General features: G+C 33.5%; 1 protein-coding gene and 1 non-coding gene across 3 annotated transcripts in view; both read left to right on the top strand.

The window, feature by feature from the left end:
* CNOT2 (CCR4-NOT transcription complex subunit 2) overlaps positions 1-16,597 on the top strand; it is a 107,401-nt gene that overhangs the window by 68,261 nt on the left and 22,543 nt on the right. For both annotated transcript variants that reach the window (XM_045829954.1, XM_045829955.1), the window contains exon 4: positions 5,904-5,970. In XM_045829954.1, the coding sequence (XP_045685910.1) occupies positions 5,904-5,970 (67 nt within the window). The remainder of the gene's footprint in view (positions 1-5,903; positions 5,971-16,597) is intronic.
* LOC123813179 lies at positions 13,589-13,695 on the top strand. The gene has a single exon (XR_006784673.1). It is a non-coding gene; the product is annotated as a U6 spliceosomal RNA (small nuclear RNA).

Genomic DNA, 16,597 nt, shown 5'->3' with positions numbered 1-16,597 from the left:
AACCTCTTTTTCTTTTCTTAATATATGCTGTAAATACGTGAAATGTAACATCTATTCATTACTTTTAAAAACTCTTAAAACTGGTAAGAGTAGGCTACTTCCTTATTTTGACAAAGAACAACCATTTTGATTTCATACTAGTTTTTGTACTGGTGTTAGCCTGTAGTAATTACGGCAAGCAGGGTTTCTTTCAGGCCAGTTAATAATCAGCATTTCATTAAAATGTATAAATTAAGGATACTTTCTATTACCATTATTGTTGTCATATTCATGATTAGTATTTCATTATATACTGAAGTAATGTTGGCTATTCACTTTGGATTCTTTCTATCTCAGGACCATAGTACTTGGATTTTTCAAATCTTCACATGCTTCTCTCCTTTTGTCTCCATATATCCAGTTATTTCTAAGAAACTGAAATAACAGTATGATCCAAGGAACCTCTCTAATCGCTCTTCCTAAGTAACCTTGTGTATACTTAGCCTACTAAATTCTTTCCTGCATTTTAATAATCAAAGCACCTATCTCTTCCAGAAAGTACTTATTTATTAATTATTTATTGTCCAATTTACTCCACTAGAATTTAAGGACAAAGGCAAGGGCAAGGACTTTGCTTAACTACCTTACTGCTATGTTCTTACTATAACTTATAAAAATGCATAGACTATAGTAGGTTCTCAGTGAGTCTTTGTTAAAGAAAGGAAGGGGAAGTTGGTACTGAAAAATAACAACTTTATTTGCAGATGATATTATTTATCTAAAAAACTCAAAAATCACCTTTAAACCTTTTAATAGAAAATAACAAATGCATACAAATCTGTCATTTTTATATAAAAGCAATAATAACCTTACAGGGTTAAATGTCAATAAATCGGACTGTATGCTAAAGAAGTTGGAAATGTCAAATCATTTGAAGGGAATGTTCTCTTACATTCATTGACATACACATAATTTTCAAACTAAATGTTTAAAGATAAAAACCTATTAATCAAAGGGAGTTAAAATGATATGTTAAATTTTGATATTTCTATAAAAATGATGACAAAGTGTTTTATCTCAATAGCATACTACTGTTAATAATAATTTATATTCAGAATATACCATTTTATTCTTACCATACTAGCAAGGAGTTTGTTTCTCTTTTAGTGAATGAATAACCAGTATTTATGAGGGAGCATTGAAGTAACTGCTGTGGAAATACAATTAATACAGTCCTTATAGAAACATTTTATGAGTGCATATGAAGAACCTTTAAAAATGTGAACATTCCTTGAATCAGTTATATATCTTTCTGTAAATTTGTACTTTGGTGGTTCTAACCTAACATTTAGATAATGTAAAGATGTTTATTTCCATACTTTCTTAGTAAAGAATTTGAATAAGTGTTTGATACAATTAATATTGACAATTATTATTGACTTTCAGTATTCTTTTAGTAAGTGTTCTTTTTGAAAATAAAGTGTTTCAATCAAAATTACTTGAAATACCTAGTAAACTCATAATTTGTTTTAGTTATCTGATTCGTAAGATACCAGGTCCTATGACTTACTTTTCTGTCTGCTCCTTTCCTTGTTCTTGTCTTCTTTCGGTCTTTCTAATGTTATCTGTTTGCCACATTTCATTCTGATTTCAGCAGTTTCATTTTTCTTTAACCATACTATTTTTAATTTTAAAATGCTCTTCAGATTCTATTTATATTTAGAACTTCCTTTTTCTTTATTTTTCTGTTATATGCTATAGTGAAAGTCATATTTCTTTACTGTGTTTCTACTGGGATAAAAACAATCTAGGTATTATCACCATACCTTTAGTGTATTATACTATGAATTTTTAAAAACTTATTTCATTTGTTAATTGCTTTTATGTTCAAGAAAGTTTTATTTAACAAAACTTAATTGTATTTTGAAGTCATTACATATGTAGACAATAATTTCTTGACCAAACTCATTTTAATGTTTCTTGAAATAGGTTTTATAATTGAAAGTACATTTATTGGAGGGAACAATTTTGAGAGGTGGTCACTATTGGGAAACACAAGTGGGATAGAATAACTAATACTTTGTTGTTATAGATTGCTGGCTGGAGCCAGATTTACCTTCTAAGTTTTCAAATGTACATTTTTTTTTTAAACAAGCACTTTTAGACTTTTTTTTCAGTCACAGATTTCAGAGTTTTATCTAGTAATTGGAAATAATTTTTAAAATAATTCCTAATCTGTCCATTTCTTTCATATTCTGTATATTAAACAAAGGATAAAGGAGCTTTTTGTTGGGTCAAGGAAATACCTTGAATCACATTACTAGTTCTGGCCACTTTCTGGTTTTTCTTGTTGGTTTGACTACAGTATATATTATAGACTGAGAAATGATGAAGAGTGTAATTGTTAAGATGGTTATAGACTGGAAACACAGTAACCTTTTTGGTTTCAGCATTCTACTAATTATGTGACATTTGATCTTTTCTACCATTTCCCCCTCTAAGAACACAAGTTCTCCTTATTTTACCTGGATTTTGTGATAATAAACTTCTTCTTTTAGATTCTTAGGCAAAATTAATATAAATTTAGGGTACTATTCCAAAAATTCTCCAAAAGGCCAAGTGCCCTCTGACTGCTATTAATGACATTCCTGCCTTGGGAGGAAGACTAGATTACTAGCAGCTGCTGCTACCATTTCTTGAACTTACTGTATTATGTGCCATATCTTATCTTCTTTAATCTTCACTTCAACTTTATGAGGTAGGTAGTGTTATTTTCATCCTACAGGAAGGGAACAGAGACTTGACTCTCCCATAGGTAAGTGGCAGAACCAGGATGCAGTCCCAGATTTTTTTCAGACTCCAAAACTGGGCTCTTTCTACTTAATGCTGTACTCCTTACTATGTGTCTCTTGATCTAAAGTTCTGTATTTTTGTAAAAAGTTTATATTATTAACTTCTAGCAGTTTAAAGTATGTAAATTTTCTGGGTTTTTTGTTGTTGTGAATTGTAGTTGTTGCTGTGCCAGAGTACATTTATAATGTATTTTCTTTGCCCTCAGAAATACCATTTCTAGCCCATTCATATTCCTTCATGTTTTAAATCTATTTTTAGCACTGACATATTTCAAGAAGCATTCTTTTGGGTTTAAAAATGCATAACATTTGGGAATGATTTTATAAGAAATTACATAGTTGCACTTTTGACACATTTTGAGGCAGTCATTTTAACACCAATTTGTATGTATAGCTAATCAGTGCTTTACGTGTATATTTTGAAAAATTAAACTATTTTCATATTCCTTTAAAGCAGTTTTCTAACCTTTTTCATGTACTCACACATAGAGAAAATGATAATATTTAATATGTCTGCTAATTGGCCTCAAGTTCTTGACCCAAGAAGCCATGCTGCCTCTACCTTTATGCTGTGCTTCCCAATGGTGAGAGAGGCCCGTATAACGTCATACCCGTAACTCGCTTGTGGCTGTATAATCTTTATGGGAGTATAGACTGAATTGTCTGTTCTTAGGATTTATTTGTTCATTAAACATAAATTTCTGGGAAAAGTAAAATTTTAAGTGGTGCATTCTAAAATGTTTACATTGGTGGATCATTCCAAGTCATGCATTCATGCTGACCAACAGCTTATATTTGAAGCCATTGGAACCAATTGTACTTTTTACTTTCATTTGTAGCTTGTAATGATAACAGAAAATCATACTCTTTCCTGCATTTTAATAATTCCTTTACATTTGGCCCAACATACTCTTTTATTTCCCACCCTTTTGTGCCTCATGAGGGTGACCCAGTCACCTTTCCTTTAATTACTGTATTGTCCAGTCACTAATATTTCTTGTAAGAAATATTAAGCATTTCATATAAATCTTTTACTTTTTGTCACCAACTAAAACTTCACTATCTGTTAATTCATTTTCTTTGATCTGGTTATTGCCACTTGGAAATTAACCTTTAGCGTGCTTAAATTTTTTCCACTTTTTTGGTAGCAGTCATGACCATTGCACCTAACAAAAGACTTGATCAGACATAAAATGCTTCCCTCCCCCCCCCCCCCCAGTTTGTTTATATTGAATACCCTTTGGATTTGAAAGGGAATATTTGTAAGGTTTGATGCTTTTTTAAAGAAAATTTGTTACTAAATTTAAATACTTCTGTTTTAGAGTAGTAACTTAGCTCTATGTCAGAAAAGTCTTATGTGTGTTACTAATTTGAAACTAAAGTTATACAAAAACTATTGAATTTTAGAATAATTAAAATAACTCAAAATTTTGACATAAAAATAACATGAAATATGTACTGTTAAAGCCTCTATTGTGTAACACTTTCTCCTCCCATTTTTCCTAATGTGGTCAGTGTCACCCCAGTTCTTCACTGGAAACCAGAGTGACCTCTGATAGTTCTGTGTGGTGATTCTTCACCAGCCTCTTTTTCCATATACCTCAGTCATTTCAGTGGAACATCAAGTACTGTTGCTTCTTCAGCCAGAATGCCTCTGTTTTGTAGTCCCACTTCTGCTTCTGTAATTTAGTATGTTTCCTTTCCTATCCATTTTTGCTGTTGGAATTATCTTTCTAAAGCACGGTTTGATTATTTCATGTCCTTGCTTAATATTTTTTCTTTTTATTGCCATAGTTGGTAGCCATTTTTTGTATGCCATTTAAGAAGACCCTTTACATTTGGCCCAACATACTCTTTTATTTCCCACCCTTTTGTGCCTCATGAGGGTGACCCAGTCACCTTTCCTTTAATTACTGTATTGTCCAGTCATTAATATTTCTTGTTTTGTTTGTATTCTAATCATGTCACTAACTTTTATCACATTTACCCTCACTATGTATTCTCAGCCTGGAAGACCACTCATCTGTATTCATATAAGATGTTCTCATTCTACAAAGTATTTCTGTTACCTCCCCCTTGTTTAGTATTATTTTCTTCTGGTAATACTTTTAACTTCTTTTGGAGCATTTGCCATGGTGTGCCTTAGAATATAATTAATTGTGTAATTCATTTTCTTCTTTCACAAGATTATTATCCATTTGATGATATAGCCCATGCCTCATTTATTTCAGATATTTTGATGGTTGCTTAATATAAGACACGTAAACATGGACTTACCTGTACACATTTTTATTTACTAAGTTTAAGTATCTACTTTGTGTATAGCACTGGCACATACAGTGGTATTCTATAAGGAAATAAAAATTAAACATAGCATGTTTGATGAATGTTTGATGAATGGAATATGCCTTAACAGAATTTAATTCTACTAGGGGAAAAAAGAAGATGATGCAATAAGCCGAGAGTCATTATATTGTATATAAGTGTCATGAAATTCACAGCACTCACTAGTAGTAGACAGTACACATTTACACACACACACACAATTTGTTATTTGGTATTGTGTCAGCTCCACTTATATGGTTGTATGTAAGTTTTGTTTTTTTTTATTAAATTGATACACATCAGTTTGTACATACAGGCCATGAATTATTCTTACAAAACTCTTCCATTTAGGTAATATTAATTTAAACTTTGATAAGCTAAATTTAGAATATAGGTTAGTATATTATCTAAGACATAAGGAATTTCACTTATGAAGGTAGTGACTGACTTTTTTAGATACTGTCATGTTTTTGCTAGCCTAGTTTGTTTTAAAATGAAATAGTGATTCTGCTATAGTTTCACTTAGAATAACTCAGAAAAAAACTTTTGTAGTGATAAAATTTCATTTTATTTGCATAGATTGATTTCATCCAATTATGACTTTATTATGTAGTATTTATGTTTTTCTGAAGAATAAGAAATGTGGCTTCAACTTGCATATTATGATGTATTGCACAGATTTGTAATGTATAAATGCAATGTTCTGTGTACTTTCTTTATGCTCTAATATAATTAATTTGTTTCTAGATGCTGGCATCACCATCTACATCAGGTCAGCTGTCTCAGTTTGGGGCAAGTTTATACGGGCAACAAAGTAAGAATTTTGTATTTATTATGGAATACTTTATTTAAAGAGAAAAATAACTGAGAGCAATCAGTGCTGCCCTTGTGGATTTATTCTAGGGTTTAAAAGGAAAGATATTTAATTTTTAGTTTTTCTTACTTCACTTACAAAGCAAAACCTCATTTCAGACCTTTCTCATTCAAAATATGTTACTATTGAGATACAGAATGGATTAAAATATATTTCTGCATTTTTTATATCTGTGTTTCTCTGTAGTAATTTTAAAGAATTATTTGCTAAACAAATTAAAAATAGACATCCTCTCTGTTTTCAACTAGAGGAAGTTAAAGAGTTTTTAAAATTTGTTGGTTAGTTGACTAGGTTGTTTCTGGATTTTGGCCTTTTTAATAATGTGAGCCCATTTACTTAGCAGTTTGTCAAATATTCTCTTTGTTTAGCAAATATTTCTTCTTTTACTTTAGTTCAGTCTAGGTATAGAATCTGTGTTTGTTACTTGTAGTTTAATACTTTCTCCATATACAAGATTTTATTTCTTTTTTAAGTATTATAATACTTTTATAGCGCTTAGCACAGTGCCTGGCGCATAGTAAGCGCTCAATAAATGCTAGTTCTATCACGTAAAAGTATAAAAAGTATATCACGTATAAATCTCAATGATAAAATCTTCCTATTTTTTAAAATTAATTTTCCACACTGTTCTATATTAATAATATTTTGTCTCTGTTAGTACCAGAGATTGCTCATCTCTTATTTGTTAATGGGTGTGTTAAAATGACTGTAAGTCCCAGCATAGATTACAGAATAATAATAGAGGAGACAATCTGATGACCAAGTTATCCTAACTAGCTTCAAATAAAAATCATTTCTTTAATTTGAAACTCTTTCCTAGTATAATAAAAAGCAAAGTTTTGTTAGGTATCAGAATATTATTAGAAAACTTGTTTTGAAGTTTAGTGAGGGGAAGAAAGTGTTTCTGTTAAAAATACAGTTTACATCTAATTTTTTCTCTTTCTCTAGTAGCCTTTCTCTTGCTTATGAAACACAATGTTAATTGGTAATTAGTAAATATAATTATTAATTGCTTATAGATATTAGCAATGTTCCTCTAAGTGGAGAACATTTTAAAAGCTTTTTTATTACATTAGAAAAGGTGTTGCTTATTCACAAGTGTTCATCCTAGTTGTTGGGGGAATATTAGTAGGTAGTAATTTGTTTTTTTCAGCCTGTATTTTAGTATGAAACATACTACTTTCACCTTTCTGATAACCCTGTCACTGGCAATACCTAGTTATTTTTAAAGCTACCCTTTGTGTCTGTAGAGTAACTTAGAAAAACATACTTTTGCTTCTTTTTTTTTAAATCCACAAGTTTTTACAGCAATAAGTAGATATAGATTGAGGAAAATTATGTTTGAGAAGCTAAGGTTATTTTATGAAGAATGGCAGTTATTTTATAATATAATCAGTTATATGAACTTTAAAAATCTGATCTAACTTTTTAACCTATAAATGTGAAATTGTAATTGGGCTAAGATGTGGAATGGTTTAGGTTTTAAATATAGTTATTTATAGGTAATGATGGACATTTATTGACTTCTTAATTTGTGTAAATGATTATGCTGATTGTAAGGATATGCAAATATTGATAAATGAGCCAAGTTATTTTTATCAGAAAATATATTTTAAGTCAGTGGTCCCCAACCTTTTCGGCACTAGGGACCAGTTTTGTGGAAGACAATTTTTCCTCGGACCAGGGTTGGGGGTGGTCTCTGGATGATTCAAGTGCATTACATTTAAGCTCTCCTCCTGCTGAGCCTAGTTCCTAATAGGCCCGGACCAATACCGGTTCGCATCTCGGAGGTTGGGGGCCCCTGTTTTAAGGTACTTATTAGTTTAAAAAGTCATACATAACAAGTATTTCTCATTGGAGATTAGTGTATTAAATGGCTATATTACTATAGTATTGCTGAAGCAGCATTTTTTAATGCATGGCTCACTCTTTTGACACTGTGGGTATTAGCCTACAGAAAAATTGAACCTTAGATTACCACATACTAAAGTATTTCAAGTCAGGGTACAATTATTCCTTGCCAGCATATAGATTTAGAGGTTACAAGTAGTGAAAGAGGACAGGGCCTGGATTTGCGGTCTCTGTCAGTTAAGATAGACCCAAAAGGGCTAAATAAATTATTTAGCTAGTAAGTAGTCTGAATGTGTACCTCATTAGTGAGGGGTGCAGAGGCTACTATATGGGGCTTGAAGGCCAAGGTTTTAATAGTATAAGTTAGTCAGAATAATAAAACTTCAGGGACTGACCTAATAAAAGGATGGGGAGATAGAATAAGTAGGTAGGAGTATATTTGTGATGCTAGTCTGTTGTCAGTTAATTGTAATTTGCATTGATCTTGATAGAACTGAAAATTCTTTTGCCTCCCAAGTGTATTGAGTACCACCATTAACTCTGTATTCAGACTGACAAAATTTGGTAGGAATTTGTGCTCTTAAAATGGAGGTCTACTATCTGTTATTGTGTTCGTAATGATTAGAGAGAGATTATAGGTAAGGAAAGAGTGCTTGCTCTAAAACTGAGGCTCATTGAAATTAAAAAAGGGAAGGAGTTCTTTTTGGAGTAGATACAGAACTGCTAAAGCTTACAGTCTGGCATATTTGTGTGGAAGTGATTACATAGTACAAAGGGTACCCAGAAGATTCTGGATCACAGGTATGAGTATATTCAAGCATGCAAGTTACTTTTTATCCTTCTTGGATGATCACAGTATGAGTGTATCCAAGCATGTAAGTTACTTTTTATCCTGGAGTTCATGTGAATACTGTGCAACAAATGATAACTATAGAAGCCAGTAAACGGAATCTTGTATTCAAGTTGCATGACGCTCTCTACGTTCTTTGAGTGTGTGCATAAGATTCTAGGTATACCTTACAGGTTTCGGGATGCCTGGTCTCCCTGAAGCTGTCTACTAGATTGGAATTAATTTCTTCTGGATATTCAGCACACTGAAATTAGTGTCAGTATAGCTGGAGTGACTTTTCCTTACTTACCAACATAAGAGCTTTGGAGGATTGGAGAAAAAGGAAACTGCTGTTTATTGAGTGTTTCCTATATGCCTGTTATCGTAAAGACACATAGGTAAACTAGCTATCTGGATGAATCCATTATTACATACTAGTATCTGAATTCTCAGAGGACCTAGGCCTCTTGCTGGGAAAGGAAATAAACTTGTCTTTATGGGATGTGAGCCCTAGCTTGAGAGCAGTGGCAGAGTCTCATGCTTTCAACATCCTTTTGGTCCTCTGCTTTAAGCACACCTATGTGAAAGCTACTTATTGTAAAGAACCAAAATGTAGTTGGTTCAGATGATGTTATGAATGATGTAATTAGACAAGTGGTACATTTTGGTAGCTTCAGGAAATTAGAGGACCGTCTAATAAGTACTTGAATTAACACTGAATGCTGTGAGAGTTCATGCTCTCAAGAAGCACATGTTACAGTTGGGGAAGTCAAGACGTTTGTATATAAAATATTAAATAACAGCCTATAATGCTAATACATAGGTTAAAAGGTATGTTGAATCATATGGACAGACTTAGAATCTTGTATTCAGGAACTTGGAGAGAAAAGCACAGTAAGCTGCAATGATACAGGAAAGCCTCAAAAAGGAGGTAGGAATGAGTTTAACAAGGTACCTACTGTGTGCCTACCATATATATTATATCATGCTAGATAATATAGATGCATGGTAGAAGAGATCATTCTCTTTTATGCCATCTCCGTGTAGTATACATACTACTGTGGTATTACTGCATTTATTTATTGTATGTCTTCATTGCTTTTGTATCCTCAGTTCTCAACATGGCAGACACTCAGTAAATGTTTGTTGAATTGTGAGGAAGATACAGTTCCTACATATAATGTAGTAGGATAAGTACACATTACATTACAACAAAGTAGAGGAAGAGGTACAAAATTCAGTGGATGTTTCAAAGTCAGGAGTAATCATATCTTGGAGAATGATCATGAAAGGATTTATAGTTGGGGTCATTTTTGACATTGGCTCTCTGTGAAAAAATGGGTAACGTTATTTTAGTAGTGTGAACAACATCCATGGAATAGGATATACATGGTCCACGCAAATAACATCCCTTTTTTATCAACAAAATCATAAGCATGTAATTCTGTAACATAACAATATCATGCTCAAGCACATTATATGACATTTTAGGTGAAATGTTCAAATTAAAACTATAAATTACTACACCCATATTACTACCCTACCAACCACACTCAAGCAGGTGTTACTTCTGGCATACCCTGTATTTGGGCATATTCTAGTTTATTAAGGAAACCTATTCCACATTGGTCTCGGCTAAGAGGTATAGTCTTCATAGTTCAAGATCTTTGCTACTTTCCAGGTTCAAGAACCCAGCTATAGCATATAGTTTTCCCTCAGAAAACAGCAATTTTCTGATGAAGACTGTCACTTTATTAGACTATCTTATTTTATCTTTACCTTTAGGCACAACCTGTCGACTTTCTAGCCATATACCTGTTTCACTTTCTTGCCCCCATCCTCAAGCTAATAGTTATGAGTATTTACTGAGTGTCAGGTGCTATTTTAAGTATATTAAATGAATTAACTCATTTAATTTTCACAACAGACCACCGAGAGGATAAGGTACTTGCTCAAGGTTATATAGATAGTAAATAGTAGACCCTGGAATATATTAGGTTGTAAGTGTAACTGTGTGAACATGAATTGAGGACAGCAGTTTATTTGAGTTTATTTGAAACATGTGTGCTGCAAAGTACTTACTGAATGTCATGACCCTAGAGGGCCATTTGTATGTAGTAGAAACTATATATGTTAAATCCACAGATTCCAAGAATCTACTGATTAAGGCATTACAATAGGATTTACTGTGTTATTTATTGAATGCCTACCATGAGTGAAGTATTATTCCGAGATTAAAAGGTATGGCAAATAACAGTTCCTGCTCTCATGGATTTTATATTTAAATGGAGAAAGACAGAATAAGCATATAGACAAGTAAATACGATTCTGGTAATAAGTACTAACAAAAATTAAGTCTGGTTAATGTATGAGTGGATGGGATTAATTTATATAGATCAGGCAAAGAGACAATCTCTAAGGAGGTAATATTTGAGTGGAAACCTGTATGTTGAAAAGGGGAAGTCCTTGGAAAGATCTGAGAGGGAGCTTTTTAGGTGCAGACAATGGTAAATGCAAAAGTTCTTACTCATGAGAATGTAAAAATGAACTTAATGTGTTAAAGGAAACGTGAGAAGTCCGGTGTAATGATCAAAGTCAGTAGAAGGTTAATGGAGTAGCAAGTGTCAGATCATAGGCTCTTGTAAAGATTTGGTAAAGAATTTGAATATAGTCTAAGTGTGATGGAAAAGATTTTAGGATCAGTTTCAGTTTTAAAAGATGACTTGGCTATGTAGAAAATGGACTGCGTAGAGGAAAAGGAATAAGTGATGACAGGAGACAAAGCTATTGCTGTAGTAGTTCAAGCAATAAAAATAGAACGGTGTGGATGAGTGGTGGAGGTGTTGGGAAGTGGTCAGATTTGGAATATTTTGGTGATAGAGCTGATACGATTTTGTGTTGTGGGATGTGAAAGAAAGTGATTGAAGATGATTTCTAAGGTTTGAGGCCTGTATTACTTGGTGAATGGGTGCCACTAATCCATGTGGACACTTAGCTTGAGGAGGGTTGCAAAGTATACATAGGAGTTTCACACATCTGTTCCACAGATAGAGTGATGGCTGCTGTCAAGATCAGCTGAATGCTGTCTAAGACTCTCAGCTGACTCTAAGCTAGTGCTAACAAAGCAACTTCTTACAGTTGGTTATAAGTTATAGAGGATGTTGAAGCCAGTTAGTTCCATCCTTGCTTCTTGTCCCGTACATCTTGAGACACCCAAGCAAGCGTACTCTTCCTCCAGTCATGTTACTTAATCCTCATTTTCATATATCTTGCTGTTCTCTCAGAATGACCTGTTGCAGTCTGTTTATCCATGTAACTTCTCATCATCACCACCAAATACCGGTGGGAGACCTACTGGCTAGGTCTCCTGCATTATTTAATTCATGTATTATCTCCTCCAGAAAACATTTTCTTTTTCTTAAATCCTTACTTGATATGTTTATTGATTCAGGAGAAAGGGAAGAAGGGGGAGTGGGGGAGAGAGAAAGACTGATGTGAAAAACATTGATCAGTTGCCTCTCCTGTGCTCCCTGACCAGGAATCCAGCCTCAAACCTTTTGATATTCGGGACAGTGCCTCAACCAAATGAGCCACCTGGCCAGGTCCAGGATACATTTTCTGATCCATATATCCATTTAACCTTCACTGAATTAGTCTGAGTTAATGGTTCTTCATGTATAAATCCAAGCATATCATACATATACTGCATGTAAACACCTCAATTATAGCAGTTTTAATTTTTAAAATATTCTTTTGTATCTCTGTAGAATAAGAGAAGGGAAAATATTCTAGGTGGGGAGAAAGATGTGATAAAAGTTTCAGGGGCAGAGCTGGGGAAGGGATTGAAAAAGAAGGAAGAAGATTGTGTCACATGTGTTATGTAAAGAACAGATATATTGGGGTGAGTATATTAACTGAGATTCGAAGAGTTAGGTGTCAGTTATGTCTCAGTAAAACTGGGTGGAAAATGAAATAAAGATTAGAAGAATCCTTTTGGACTTGACAGAATTTTCAAGACTAAACTGTGATGGGATTTAATACTATAGAAGAGTTGTTCTCAACCCTGACTGCACCTCTAGAAAAACCTGGAGAGTTCTTAAAATCCTACTGTCTATGAATTTCTCAGACCCAGACTAAGTCACAGTTTCTGAGCATGGGACCCAGATATTGAAGTTACCCAGTTGATGCAAAAGTTAGCAACTGCTGTATTTAAGAAATAGAAAGTGATTGGTTGAAAAAAGAGATAGAAATAGGAGTCAAGAAATTGGATCATTATTTTTATTCATTACTTTTGGTTTTGGGCAAGTCACTTAGTGCTTGGTGTTAGTTTTTCATCTATAACTTTGTTGGATGATCTCCAGCTATAACTTAGTTGAATGATGATCTCTGGAATTTCTTGTCTCTAAACTCTTTTGAATTTAATGAAGAAAATTGCATAATGAAATAATATTACAGGGAAGATTAATTGGCTAAATGAAAGACAGGTTGTAGGTAAGAAGATAGTTATTATCCCTTGTTAGTGTGTGTAGCACAAATGAGTTACTAGGGGAAGTAGTTTCTTTGGGAATGGAAAGGAGGACACTGAGGCCCTCTTGTATCAATTAGGGATTTCCTGCCTCCTTAAGACAGATTTCAGGAGACTTAAAATACGAATATTCAAAGATTTGGTTGCTGTAATTGAATTTTTTCCTTATAGCTTGTATTCTAGTATATCATTTATCTTTGGCAAAATCTTGAATAAAAGCATGACCTATCTTGCCATAAGTATTTAAGAGGTGTTTTTTTAATCAGTTTGTGCAGTGGAAATAATTCATGGAAATATTTCTGAGCTCATATACTTTTGGAGTTCTGAAAAGTGATTAATAAAGAATTCATTTAGTGCTCGCTTCGGCAGCACATAGACTAACATTGGAACGATACAGAGAAGATGAGCATGGCCCCTGCGCAAGGATGACATGCAAATTTGTGAAGCATTCCATATGTTTAAAACCGAGGGGGAGGGTGGAGGCAAGGGAGAGAGGTGGGTTTGGAGGGGGGAGGGGTGGGGAGAAAATACGGACAACGGTAATTGAACAACAATAAAATGATTTAAAATAAACTTATTTTTAAAAAGAATTTATTCTTTGATTTTTTTTAGATTTTTATTTATTTTATTTTTAGAGAGGGAAGGGAAGGAGTAAGAGAGAGAGAGAAAGACATCAATGTGCGGTTGCTGGGGGCTGTGGCCTGCAACCCAGGCATGTGCCCTGACTGGGAATCGAACCTGGGATGCTTTGGTTCGAAGCCCGCACTCAATCCAGTGAGCTACGCCAGCCAGGGCATTCTTTGATTTTTTTTTTTTTTTTTTTAGCACTCTGCCACATAAGTAGCTTTGTATTTAGAATATGTTCATATATGCTTCTTAATATTGTATTACTCTTTATTATCAATTTGTCAAAATGAAAGAAAAATTTGATTCAGAACAGTTTTAGAACCTTTCAAACTTCTTTTTAACAGTTTTTGTTATTGTTGTTTATGCTGTTATCCCTGTTCTGTAAAAAGTGGTTAATTACTTTCTCTGTAGGATTGTTACAAGGAAGAAAGGAGATGAAGTAGCATACTGCTTGACATATGGTTATTAGGTGCTTGATAAATTTTAATTCTACTGCCCTCCCAGTATAGAAGCTCATGCATACATATTTATATTTGCCCCTGTAATTACTTTATGCCAAAAAAATTATGAGCTGTTTTTTCCAGCTTACATGTCTTCTTGGCATAATTATTTTAGAGATGATGTTTTTGTGGATTTTTTCTGATTATACTAGTAAAAGTGAATTTTCCCTCCCCTAACCCTAATCTAGTTATAATTTGACTCAAGTAACTCAAATTTAATGACTTGGTGTATTTTGTTTCCTGAAAGTAAATCTTGGCATATCCCTGTTCAGTGATATTAATTCTTTATGTTTTAAAGGAATTTGATTTTTAAATTGAATTTAATATTACTCAAGTATTCAAGGGTTGATGATCCAGTTTGAAATTGATGGACTCCTTTCTGCTCTTGCTTTTTGTACCTACCTAGTTTAAAATGCAACTCAGACATTTTTATTAGCTGTTTTTATTAAATGAACCATATTGAAGGAAAAATAAAAGTAAATGCTAATCTTTCCATTTATTTCATAGTCTTCCTCCACTCTCAGCACTGTAAATTAATTCATTTGCTAATCCCTAATTGACTATATAATCTTACCCATTCTTATTTCCTTCGCTAAAATTTTTTGCTAATGCTCAGATAATCTCCAATCTCTAAAATGTTTCTGAAGTTATACATTTTCATAATACAGCATAGAATAATTCGTGAAGCCTAAGGGTACTAGATATTTGGAAAGTGCATATTTATAGTGAAGGTGTAAAGAATGAAAAGGAAAGGAAAAGTAAAACTAGAGGAAAGAAAACTTAACAGGTATAGAGAAGAGGAGAAAGAAAATGGAGGAAAGTGACAGGAGGTGAAGGATTTGAAAAAGTTTGAAGAAAAGTAAACACTCAAAAAATGAAAGCAAGAGGAAAAAAACAATACATAAGAGGTGTTAAAATTACTAGGCACTCACAAGGGTGCTAATTTAGCATTATATTGGGCTTCCCAAAGGGCTGTAAGCTTTAGTCTTGGTTCTTTTTGTCACCTTGGAGAAGTTAACTTCTCTGAGGCTTATATTCCTCATCTGTAAGATGTAAACTTTGGGCTAAGTGATCTTACAGGTCCCTTCTGGCTCTAAAATTGTATATTTCTTGGTGGTTGGTCACTGTGAGAAAAACATTCCTGTGTGAAATTTACAGCTATAACTGACTTCAGGATGACATGTGTTTGGGGAAAAGAACATAAGCTCCCCAAAGATGGGAGCCTTTTTTCTATCTTGTTCACTGCTGTATTCCCAGTAGCTAGCATTGTGCTTAACACATAACAGGCACTCAGTAAATGTTTTTTGAGTGAGTGATGTGGTTCATTATCCAGAACATCTGGTGGTTATAGGGAAAAACTATGTGCTTGAAAGAATGAAAAGACTGATTTCTTCTGAAGAGATCTTTTATAAATCAATTTTTTAATCTTTTGTTCTTCCTTATTTTGTCCCAGATTCAGAGAAAGTGGCTACAGCCAGTGGTATAATCATGATTGCAAAACTCATACTGATCAGACATATATATATAGTGGCTAAACCAACGTATGATCTAGGCCATTTCTCTTCATGCGACTTACAGAAATGCAGAACCAAAGTTGGGTCTTAATGGAACAAGAGTGAAAAGAGTACACATAGACTATGGGAGCTATATTGAGTACATTGGCTTCACTCAGTTGAGAAGCAAAGTTAGGCTACTAGCTGAGTACTGAGGCCAGCAGGTTCCAGTGAAATCTTTGTAATCCACTGGTATCCTTACATTAGAAGGCCGTACATAGTTATGTATGAAGGTAAAATTTGCGAAGATATTTGATGGAAACTTTCAGAACATTATATATACATTATATAAATATATGCACACACACATACACATATATTCCAATTTTTTGAAGGTCACAGTTTCCAAATATGCAGTTTATTATGATTTTTTTAATGTGAAATTAGACCAAAAGCAGGGAGGGGGAAAGTCACTTGAAATCCCTAATGCAAAGTTATCTGCTCACTCATTGCCTCTCACTCCATCTTATCACTTGGATTTAACTTGTAGTTTAGAGTAAGCATGGTTGACTAATGTGCCATTCATAGCAAAGAAACAGAAAACATGAAAAAGCGTGGGACAGGAAGATGGAGGCAAGGAGGCATTCATTTATAGGCAGATACAGTGACAACAAAACTTACTTTGAGGTATAAAAGGGGGAATAGACATCTGGCTCATAAGAAGATATCCATGGCAATTATT

Source organism: Phyllostomus hastatus, unplaced genomic scaffold (assembly GCF_019186645.2).
Source record: "Phyllostomus hastatus isolate PE091 unplaced genomic scaffold, TTU_PhHast_1.1 phas_scaffold_93, whole genome shotgun sequence".
NCBI classification, from domain to species: Eukaryota; Metazoa; Chordata; class Mammalia; order Chiroptera; family Phyllostomidae; genus Phyllostomus; species Phyllostomus hastatus.
Note: the sequence above shows the minus strand (reverse complement) of the source record. Positions and strands in the feature narration are given on the sequence as shown.